At 39.9% G+C, this 12,237-nt stretch overlaps 1 protein-coding gene across 1 annotated transcript; it reads right to left on the bottom strand.

Annotated features, from left to right (window-relative positions):
* Positions 1-230: 230 nt before the first annotated feature.
* On the bottom strand, positions 231-6,788 carry LOC107213689 (stromelysin-1-like). The gene is made up of 10 exons (XM_015648398.2): positions 6,687-6,788; positions 5,643-5,884; positions 5,405-5,553; positions 4,973-5,098; positions 4,509-4,670; positions 4,219-4,375; positions 3,301-3,434; positions 2,662-2,821; positions 1,342-1,442; positions 231-373 (listed from the first exon to the last, which is right to left on the bottom strand). The coding sequence occupies exons 1-10, from the start codon at positions 6,786-6,788 to the stop codon at positions 273-275; spliced, it is 1,434 nt and encodes a 477-aa protein (XP_015503884.2). The 3' UTR covers positions 231-272.
* Between the last annotated feature and the right edge of the window lie 5,449 nt (positions 6,789-12,237).

Here is a 12,237-nt window from a genome sequence, read left to right as displayed (position 1 = left end):
TTTTTATCAAAAGTAAAAACTGCATTGTTTAAGCTAGGTAAGCTAGCCAGCCTGATGTTAACTACTTTCCTGTGTGCACATACTGTTATTTAACATACTGTTCTATTATTTAAAGAAACACAGATTGTGCAGGGACTGATGACTGATGATTGTGCAGGATGTCTTCTGACTAGTGCTGAAGTACCTTTACATTTTATATATTTATAAAAGGAAAAGCTTTTCTAGCACAATAACAATACATTCTTTCCAACACTATTACAGATTTAATTTTCTTAACATGGAAACCAAAAGTTTGTCTTTAGGAAGCGTGTAACTCTCTTCTTATCAAGGTCAAACTCAACTTGCTTTCTTCCACTGAAGAAATAAAGGAAGTCTATAAAAAAAAAACAAAACAAAACAAAACCCCAAACCCAGATGAATTATTATATTGTGGATATAAAGATTAGTACATTTTAACAACATCCTCAAAGAGCTCAAAGCAACATTTGGATACAAATATGCTGCCAACAGCATCTTGTCCCAGGTGTAACCTCTGCAAAAGATAGTGCAGCAGCATGGAGACACCCTTCACAGCAAACCAGCCATGCATGTGCTGCACCATGTACTTGATGAACCCCACAAGATCACTCTACAAAAGATGCATCCTGTGCATTTCTTCTGTTTAAAACATCTGCTCTTGCACACCAGCTGTGCTGAACCCACAGCAGGGTATGTTTGTAGCCACCCTGGTTACCTGGAGAGGTCCAGCCTGGGCTAGTCATGTCCACACTGCCCTCTCGGGTGTGAGGTCTCTCAGCACCATGTGTGAGACTCATTTAGGAGGGAGAAGTAAGATTTGCTTAAAATGATGAAAAAATTACCACGCATGGGTTTGGATGAGCAGCAGATGAGGAGCAAGGAGACAACTGGGAAGCTGTGGGAATGTATCCTTGAGTCTAGCCTAGCATTTCCATATCTAAATAACATTCACCCTCCTGCAAGAGAAACTGGTGTTGACTGTTTCATGTCAGAGGGCCAGGCTGTGATAGGAACACCTTATGTTGTTGAGATGTCACTGTGTTGAGTGTTTATCTTCAGGGTGTGATGTGCACATCAGCATGAATACAGATGTATCTCTCCCCTAGAGCTGGCCTTTCCAGAGGTGCAGCTGTCACCAAAGCTGGACCATCACCATTTTTCAAGGGGGTAAAGTGAAGCATGGGAGTGTTATGTGGCTGCTTCAGGGTCTTGGTCATCCTGTGGGTTCTGAGCAGCATGTGGAAGTACCTGTCTCTGCCCAAGCACTCTCAGCCCTATCATATTGAGTGTTTCAAACAGATTTTAGCAAGAACAGTTACTCACTTTCATGTTGAAAAACAGCATCAATCTTCCCATTAATTCCTGGAAATGCATCTCTTAGCAGTAATGGCTTCCTATCCATAGACTGACTTCTTTTATCATAACTGAGAAAAATTATAAACAAACAGGAGTCAGTGAACCTGCAAGCAGTTTATGATTAATTCCTCTCAGGTCATTATCTTCTACCTATCAACAGAAAACCAAGTTCATTGAAGATTTTCAGTGTCATTTGGTAGTGTAGAAAGAGACACAATTTGCCATAAATTAATTACTACTTTACTAGCTGCACTGGATGAATTGCTTCTATTTACTCCACGTATGAATACCTAATATTGGAACCATCACCATAAATCTGTTTCTAATTTTTTTAAAGTGACTATGCCTAAAGAAGCAATAGATAATAGATTATAAAAAGATTTCTTTCATGTTGTATCTCTGTAATAAAGATTTATCATGAAAAATCTGGACTTTTTCTGAAGTTAAAATGTATTTTAAGTCAGTTTACTTGTTACTTACAGCAAGCTACTACATTTTTGGTGATGTGCAGTTTATCTCTCTGTGCTGGAATAAGAAGACTTGTGAAAGTTTTTCCCTTCTATAACTTGCTTAGCAAGAGATTTAATGATCAGACTCTTCATCATTCAAGTTACAAGAGTTTGACCTAAAATATGGAAGTTTGAGCATCTGCTTTAGCTACAGACACGTGGCTGAATAATTCTCTAGGGTGATCTCTATATACAACCATTTGGGCATTGTAGTGGAAGGAAAGAGAAGTTTTGTTGTCATCTAAAATAATTCAGGTTATTTACTGCTTCCATTACAGGAGCACCTCCTTCAGCTGTTAGAAATCTATGTCCTGTAAGACAAACTTCAGCAGTAAGGATGGGATTGAAAAGAAAAAGTAATAACCATGCACAGTATATAATTCTTTGCAGTACATGGCATTTATCAGGAGCTTTATGAAACTATCTGTTACTAACTGGAAAGTGGGTGACATTCCCCTTCTTACTCCACAGAAACATGTTTGATGTGTGAATAATGAACTTCTGCCTGATATTCTGAGATAATTTGTGGAGCTGTACAATGACTTTTTAGCCAAGACAGCTAAATAAAAACAAACAAATAAACAAATAAACTGTTATATGAACGAAAACGAAAACTAGAAGAACCGTTCTACCTCCTTTCAAATATTTTTTCACAGCCAGTTGTGACACTGAAAGAGATCACCAAAAGTGTCTGACTAATGCTTCCTAAATCATGACAGGATATTGGCCATGTGATTATGTTTGCTTTTGTTTAGAAAAGTAGCACAGGAAATATTACCTCCAAAATTTGTCCGCTATGAAGTAATATGTTTTCCCCTCAATTCCATTATGAAAAGCAGCATCAATTTTGGTAACATCCTTTGAAAAGCCCAGGGTGTAGAGTTTTTGGGGGTATCCAGGAAGTATGGTATCTCCTCTCACAACCCAGAATTCATTCCCTATTAAGAGAAGTTGATAACAACATGTTGTGAATATCTTCTTCTGGGAATGACACAATGTTTTTCATGAAAGCTGGTGGTTACTTGAAAATAATCATTGAATTTGAAAATAACTGAAAGTAGTTCTAGAGTAAAAAAAAATGCAATAGTTCTCCACATTACTTTTTTTTGAAAACTGAAATTTCAGTCTTTCTTCATATTAATGCTAGTATCATTCTTAAATTCAATAGAAAATTTTCCAGAAGAAAAATAATAACATTTATTTTGGCAGGGAAAATTTTCAATGTGGATATTAAGAAATAAGATAGATGTTCTTTAACTTGGATAATAATTTTATTATTTCTGTGATTGAAACACGCCAATTTGTTGGACTAAATTCAAGATTGTAGAATCCTACAGAAAGAGCTTAAGTTGTTTTTAAGTCAGATGCAAAGTCTCTAGGCTACTTGGGAAGAAACCAGGAAAAAACAACATTTTACCTTTAAAAATGACCATTTCATCTTTTTCAGGAATTTCATATGCAGCATCGACACCAGGTGGCAGCTGTGGCCAGAATGAAGATACCAACTCAAAGTCAACTGTTCTGACTGCTGGATGTTTGCGCCAAATATGCCTTGTGTAAATATAGAACAGGTTTTAAATAAAATTGGATGTTCACACACACTAAGGCATGAAACCACATCATGGCCACCAGGGCAGTATTTATCTCAGCTATGTACCTGAGTTAGTCATGCTACATTCCCTATAAACTTAATGTAAAGACAGTTATTTCCATGGTGGGATTGCTGTCTTCTTGATGCAGACATTTAAAATAGGTCAGATGAGCTGTTCTGTCAAAACATTTATTTCCCCTCATGCACGAGTGGAGCTTAGAGAGACCCATTTCACACGGCTGATATGCACTAAGACTTTGGCAACAAAAGTCCAATTTTCCTTTCCTTTTATTAGTACACTAAATCCTCACTACAGGACCTCCTCAAGCAGGTATTTTGTCAGGGCTGGAAAGCTCTCAGCTCTCTCAAAGCAAGGACAGCAAAGAGGGTGTGAAGTGTCCCAGAGCTGGTGATGTGTTCTGCCAAAGCTGAAGTCTCCCTGATGCAGAACACTTGGGACTTGCTTACAGCCTATAGTGAGAACAGCACATGTTTTCAGAGGAGCCATTTCCCCCCACCCTATTCACAGCATCCCCTGTTCCAAAGGTCATCCTCCTCCTTATACTTATCTCTCTTCATTTCTCCACCACCCTCTTTGTTTTTGTTTTCAATCTTGTCTCCTGATTCCCTGTCTTATCTTCCTGTCAAAAACGGCTGACATTCAAATTAAAGTTACTTTTCTGCGCTGTGGGGCATAATTTAAAAAGTGACACTCAGGTATCTTACTTTCAGAAGCTGACTTACTTGTCTTTAAAGAACATTATTTCTCCACGGAAAGTGGTGACAGCATCAAACGTTAAATTGGAGCTGCAGCTGTTTGGCAGTGCAGGATCTTTTGACTCAGTTGGGTCTTTTATCTCAGTAGATTCCCTTTGATCATTGTTTGTGTTAGGAGATGATCCTAAAAGAAGCAGTTTATGGAAGAAATTATAGTGTGAACTCACTGAGGTATATCCAGTACACAAAAATGTTACTGAAAGGTATCCAAAGTCTTTGAAATTAGAAGCAGTAGTTGATGAAAAATTCTGAATTACCATAGAGGTACTGTATGCCAGTAATATCATCCTGATGAAGAAGATGTACTGAAGGGTCAAATTTCCTGTAAACTGGATACATCAGAGCACTGGGGTCTTTGGAATGAGAAAGTCCCAGTGAGTGGCCAAACTCATGGGCAGCAACATAAAACAAGTTCGCGCCTGAAAACATCAAACAAAACACATAATAGGAGAGCTGTGTCTTTTTATTTGTCCTGAATAACATGAAGGGCATAAAGTAGGTCAGAAGCTTTCAGAGATGCTTGCTCAAGAAAATGAACTTGTGGGAAATTCAGTTGGAGATGAAATTCTGGTCAGAAGTAAAAATAATGGAATCATAGCTGAGTGCGAGGAAATAGTCTGTAGATCCTGCAGAATTCAGTGTAGAAGGAGGACCCTGGGCCAGTACAAGTGAGGTAATTGTGCAGGAAGAGGTTTGAGGAGTGGGAAGAAGTGGGGCCTACCCTCTGTGCTTTTGGTCCATGTTTCATCCTCATCAAAGTGAGCATCTCCACCAAAGTCCTTTCCAGGTGCATAGGCATGGGCAAGGGAGCCTCCTGGGCCATCAAAGGGGATGAAGTCATTGTGACCTGAGGAGCAAACCCCAAACACAGCTGACTGGGGTTCTCGCATACATTGAGCAGCACACAGCAGGTATTGATCCAGTGAACTACTGTAGCTCCCTAAATTTTCTTCCTCTTTCTCTTCATCTGACTCTATCCCTCCCCCGAAATGTTTCAAGAGCTGTAACCGTAGCACTGAGAGCAAGAACTTAATTTTTCTGTCTGCTTGTTCATCTGGACATTGATCTCCACATATGCTATGTATGGGAGAAATCATTCCAGGTCAACTGCTCCATATAGACAGTAACTTGTAATGGTTACACAGAGATTTACCTCTGGCTGCAAAGGAGATCATTATGTCTGCATCACCTCTGTCCTTCTTGATGAATCTCAGTGGGGTCACACTGCTCCAAACACTTAACGCTTTCTTGATCGCTGAGTTGACATCTGCTGGGTGCAGATCCGGTGTGTAGTTCACTATCCTTTAAAATATAGGAGAGAACAAGTTGTGTTGTTATCACTCACCCTGTGCTTCACAGTGTCTTGACATGAAGAATTCCATTGTGATTACCTGTATGTCAAGACTTGTTTTGTCCATTTTGGCTCTCCTGCAAAGGTGGAGAACCCAGCTACGTCAGGGAATCCACAGCGGTGTTTCTGTACCAAGTCCAAAGTGCCAGAATCCAGTTTCCCTGTCACCTCCAACCCGAAGAATTCCTGCATTTCCTTTAGTTTTTGGGTCATTGCATTATTACTTTTCCAAACAAAAGGCTCCCCATCTTTCTTAAAGCCATAGTAATTTTCCAGGTACTTCTAATAAAAAAGAGAAACAAAAACCCCCAAAACTTAGAACAATCAATGATGTTTGCTTTTAAGCAATATATAAGATATTAAAGATATTATTCTTATAAGATTATTATTTTTAATATTAAAATAATATTAAAGATATTATATTGAACTAACACAAATCAGTCATGTGCCTTTGCTGCTTTTCTTTCTGTTCTATGGCAGCATGGATAATAGTTTGCTAAAGCCTGTATGAATATTTTTCTCTTAATGGTAGTTTTTTACATTGTATTATCACTATAAATATTTTGTAGTTATCAAAAGACATTTAAAATTAACATTTTTTTAATAGATTATTTTCTGATAACTTGCCTTACCCTTCAAGGTTACCTAAAGTCCTTTAGAGAAAGTAATTTGAAATACATAACTGAATATAAAATTTCAGTAGTTGCATCCTGTTTCCCCACATTTTAGACAGTAATAGTTCAGAAAAAATATAACTATACTTCACGAGGGTGTTATATTTCATAATATCACAAGGCACATAACTAACCACATTTCCACCTGAACTACAAACCAACCCTAGACTGACACAGGAGTTTAATTATTTGTAGAATTAACACAGAGTGAATGCATCATTGGATTTAATTGGTATCTAGAAAAAAGTAAAATAAGATGGTGCTAAGGTAGCCTTTGTCATCACATAAGCACTTTGAGAAATATTCACTCATTTATTCTACTTGCTCTTTGGCTGCTCTATACTAGTTACACAGACTGCTGTGGATGCTCAGTTGTAGCTAAATATCTCCCAGATCTCTACCTTCCTCACCTGGATAAGCTGCACATCTTCTTCCTTGGGATGTCTCATACTTGCAGGAAAAGCACAAGAAAGTGCTGCACATAATAATAGGAGAAATAGGAGATTTTCCATTCTCATTTCCACTAACCTTTATAGAAGTGCTTTTTGTAGTCTTCCACACACCTGCATCACCTTTATATAGAACTTTTCTGCTTTATAAAGCTTTCCAATTCCTGACTCATTGATTCACACAATGTCTAGTTAGCAACAGAACAGCAAAACAAGAGTTTTACCATAAAACAGATCAGTGTTGTCTTTCATCCGGTTCCACCCTTGTGCAGGTTTTGCAACATGGAAATATGATTAATGAGAATATAATAGACCTGTAGTTCTTTTTAATGAGCTTATTCACCTTTTAATTGTTAAAATGTAGTCTTGATCTTTAAAACTTAAAGCATATCTCTTTAATGCTTTCCATTCAAATACAATACTGATTTCAGAAGGGTTGTTGAAGTGCCTAAAGGGATAAATATTCACAGAATGTTACAGGACTGTAGACTACAAACAGAAAATTAGTTTTCTAGGTTGTTTTTTTTTTTCAGGGGGGCTTATATCTTTTCTTTTGGAGGCTATTGTAGTGCCACCATCTTTCCCTTTGGTAGAGTCCTGTCAGTGCTATAGCTTCTTGCTTGATGAAGCAACGATTTGTTAAGGCAGTTTTTTAAAAACAGTTTGCACTGGATGAAATGATATTTTTTTTCTGCAGGAAAATGTGAAATTAACACAAATAAATGAAAGCACTTTTCCCAGCATATATAAAAATTATAAAAATTAAGCCAAGATATTTTCACGCTACTTTTATTCAGCAGGTTTTTTACTTTCTCAGAGAATTGCCCAAAGACTTTATTTCCCATTCTCCTTCTTTGATACTTACTGCAAGGTTTTAAAAAGCTCTTAGGTTTCCTGGATCAAACCTTTTGATGGCTGTCCTTGTCAGAGAGACAAGACAAGACAAGACTCTGTTCTCAATTTCTGCCACTGGTGGTTAGAACTAGTGAGACTCAACAGCAGGCCCACTCTAGACTGGGTCCACTTGTACTCCATGCCAAATCACATCCTCCATGCACTACCAAAAATGAGAACAAAGCAGTGGGGATCGGAATCCTGAAGAGAGATGTCTTCTGCCATTGAAGACAGTCCTACATATCCAAGACTTCTGTGTGGGGCTGGCACAAGATTTTGGGTAAGCTTGCAGCACTGGGAAACAGGTGAGACTTTGAATGTGCAGAGAGATAAACCCCCTTCCACAGAGCTGACATCCATAATAGAGATGTGAAAGGAGAGTTCATAAATATGTTGTACACTTGAGGTGTTCACTGAAATTATTTCCTGCTGGAGATCACTGTGTTGGTACCAGAAGGATCCCCAGAGCAGAGAATGCCTGTGGCCATCCACAGGCAGGACATGAAGGATTGCTAGGTCTGGACAGCTGAAACAGCAAGACAAGCCTGGTGGGACTCGACAAGGGTTATCTGGTCACTGAGGTCTGAATTTGTACCCAAAGAGCAGACAGCTAAATGAAGCATTTCCATTAGGGAGAGAACCCCTCCCTAGTCCTGGAAGGAGATGGACAGGCACAGGGAATGACCCAGGAATGGACCAACTGAGCCAAGGGGAAGCAAAATCCCCTGAGGAAGCTTGTGCTCATGACTCCACTCACAGAGTTATGGGAGGTGAGGTACCAGAGTGAATGAAATGACTCCAAAAATTGGTGCAGAGTTCTCCTGTGAATCTTACACACTGACAGTATCTCTCTGTAGAGGTAGCTTCTGGTACAGTCTCCTACAGCCTTCCAACTCTTTTTCTCTTCCCTCAGTGTCTCCATGTGTACCAGAAGGAAGAAGTAACTTTCTAGCCTGTAGGACTTAAATTTTCATCACTCATTTTTCTCTCTAATGAGAGGGCTACTAGAAGGCATCAAAACCATCTAGGAAAGTATTAATGACATTAGTATAGTTTTCTGATTACCAGCTTTCTCAAGTATTTTTTTTTTTGCTACTCTTTTTCACTTTTCTTGATACTATTTCCTATTTCTCACAAGAGATCAATCACATAGAACATGCTTTATAAAGAAAATTAGATGATCACATAGACCTTTGACGTTGTTCTTTGAGGTGACTTTATCCAGAAGTAGCACGATATACAATATCAATCTCTGGTTTTAGCTTAAAGAAGTCAGTGTGAAAATTGCTATGTTCTCCTTTTTACAACCTTTAAATTACTTGAGTAAGATCCTAGGATTGCCCTTATTTCTTCCTCTTCTGGAATTAATCTTCTGCCTTGGATGCATTCCCATAGCCCCACTCTAAGACATATAATACAAGATATAACATATATGCAGTATCTTTATTGTTATTATTATTAACCTTAACACAAAGGTTATTTCTAATTCACAATTTATATATTTTAAAACTAATTAATAATGTAGTACAGAGAAAAGAAAAAGAACATCTTATAGAGCCTCAATAGGATGAATCTAGGTTGGCTTGCTGTGCAAAGCCAAGGGCTTAATTACTCAGAGCTTGAAACTGCTCCTCTCTTCTGCCTTATGTACCCCCAGTGTCCCAGCCAGGCTGAACTCTGGTAGCAGTGTAGGGCTCCTGGCCAAAACCTGGGAGAGCAGGTCTGTGCAGGGGAAATTTCTGAGCTGTAAAACTGCAACTTCAGCCTGTGCTGCCATGAACATTGCTTAACTCAGTGCCTTCAGCACCTCCTTCCTGGCTGTGCTGCAAACCCTCAGACCTGGCAGCACAAACCTAGCCTCAAAAATATATTATTGCTGACAAAGACGAGTGTGTGACCTACTTCTGGCTTTTATATAACACTTGTGGGTCTCCAGCATGATTTCCCGATTCCCTGACAGCATTCAGTGTTCTAGTTCTAGTCAACTTGCACATGGGTCACCCTTGCTCTCTGTCAGTGAAGTCAGTAAGGGATTATTGCCTGAGATTTCATTGCAAGGGATTGGGTCTAGGTGATCTGTCGTGCAGTCAACAATTTTAGTTCTCACAGGTTATATTTTGTGATGCTAATTTGCATGCCTGCTCTTGGATTCCAAGGGAAGTTTCTATTCATATGGGACAGGTACTTGAAATTATGGATAAATTTCCCCTGCTGGCACCCAAGAGGCCTTTAATTCCAGCAATAATTTAAGAATTATAACAAAATCATGGTTACAAGAAATCTTCTCTTGTTCACTGAGTATATAAAGGCAGCATTCCAGCTTCCGACGTCTCCAACGTCATCTGAGCTACGTCTTTCATTTGCCAGGAATTTCAATGCTTTTCCCAAACTGAAAGTAATGTTTCATTTCAAAGTTTACGACATTAACAAAGCAGAAATACAGATAGAAATTCCATGATTAACACATCTCACTAGTCCCCTTGTCTACGTGAAATCTATGGCACGTTGTCATCCATTTCTAATCCAGTCTACACTTGCTACATTTTCCTTCACAGCTAGGTAAATATCACTCATTTTTCAGATACTGTGAGTTTAAGCTAATTAATACCCAAAGGCATGGGAGTATTGTAATTTTGCTATTTCCTGGATGTCATAACTAAAAAAGCAGTACTAACCTTATGCAGGAGAAATACTTTAATGTGAGTCATTGTAAACATCAACAGTGTTCTTCTTCACTGTTGCTGAAATGTTCCTTTTGGTTCCTCCTTAACCACTTTCAAGTCTCAGACAGCAACAAGTGCCTAAAGGCTTGATTTCTGAAGGTAGCTTTCACATACAAGAAGGCATCTACTTAGGATATCAAACTATGCAAGCATTTTTTAAAAGAAATGGGATTAACCCTCTTAGTTATGCACAAACAGTACTCACAAGCACCCTGCCTAAGCCTGCAGGCATCTAAAATCCTTGGACCGAAGTTTGTTCAGGACAGGCTATGTACAGAGCAAGAACTATTGAGAAAGACACTGGGAGATGTTAAGGCAACACCAGCTTTCCTGTGTTTCTGCCCTGCCTGGACTGCTGCCAGGTGAGCTCAGCCACTTTTCAGTCCATGACTTCACCACGGTGAACCACTGCCCTTGTGGCAATGCTGAGCTCTTGTGTCCCTACTTGACATGACAGCAGGGACTGTTGTTAAAGTTAAAAGTGACTTTTAAGACATGGCCTGATCTGTAACGTAGGTTGGTTTTAAACCTGGCTTTAAAGGTACTTAGAGCATATCTAGCATGGCACAAAGCATGCATGAGGAAAACATGGCAGAGATGAGAGTGAGATATTCCAACATCATAAAATTATAGAATTGTTGGGGTAAGAAGGACTCTAAGGATAATATTGTTCCAGACCACTCTTGACAGGCTGGGACACCTTCCACTAGACCAGGTTACTCAAAGCCCCATCCAGCCTGGCATCATCTCTGCTGCCTTTCTTTGACCTTGTCTGTGAGCACAGAGGGATGGTGGGCCTGTGGGTGCACTAGGAGACACATGGCTTCCTCTGGCCCTGATGGATGGGGGGACTGGTGGTCTTTGATCAGATGTCTCAGGCAACTGCCCTGTGCAGAAAAGCAGGAACAAATCTTACATCTGCCAAATGGGTTTGAGCTGTGGTAGCTGGAATGCTGTCCTTGTCAGCAATTCCCATCCTCTCTTTCTGCCTTTGCCAATTCTGCTACAGAAAGAGTAATAGCAAGTCAACTTCCTTGTACAGCCACATTATCAGAGCAGTGTAAGAGATAGGATCAAATCCCTTCAAAGAGAGGATGGACTACAGCCAAGCTGTCTGTCAGCCCAAGGGGTGTTTAAACTCATTGAGCTATTGCCCTGTAAGACAGTCCTACAAAAGGACCATGGAGGAAGCAGATGTGCTTTTCTCTGTCTCACCACTCATCCTATGGAAGATTCATCTGTGGTAATTACATAAAAATCCTTGGCTTTTTTATCATTTTGGCTATTTGCTCTGGGTAATGTTCTTGTTTCTGGTTTGTTGTTGAGCACTGGGAAGTGGACTGCCAGCCCTGACTCCTTTTCCATGGCACATGGTTACACTCCAGAGGGCTAGTCCACTGACTCTCTGTGACCTTGTGATCATCTCCATCACTTTCCAGACTGCCTGCATCCCCAAACTGGACACTTACCCTTTTCTCTGGTCACTCATTCCTGCTGTACCAATGAGTCTATCCATTACAACCACTCTCAGGGGCACTGGTCCTCTCAGCCCACTGCCATGTCCCCACCCCTGCCTTGACCCCTCTGTCCCTGTGCCAGGGGTCATGGCAGGTGAGGCCACAGACTCCAGGCTCTCCCTTCACACACTCTTGTGTAGGGTCTCCTCTTAACTTTTCTGCCTTCCCCACATTGTTCCTGAGTGTTTTGTTACCTCCTTTGTCACCTGGGTAGTTTTTAATTGCCTGCAAAACTGCCCCTCTACTTCCCTTTAACTTTCCCCCCACAAGCACTGAGCCCTGCTGAAAATGCTGATGGGTCCTGGTGCTGTTCAGGCTTGTGTGTGGTTGTAGCAGATGCCTTGTCTCCAGTGGGCTGAATCAGAGAACAACAACTGC

The sequence above is a fragment of the Parus major genome, chromosome 1 (genome assembly GCF_001522545.3).
Source record: "Parus major isolate Abel chromosome 1, Parus_major1.1, whole genome shotgun sequence".
NCBI classification, from domain to species: domain Eukaryota; kingdom Metazoa; phylum Chordata; class Aves; order Passeriformes; family Paridae; genus Parus; species Parus major.
This window is presented reverse-complemented; position numbering and strand designations above follow the sequence as displayed.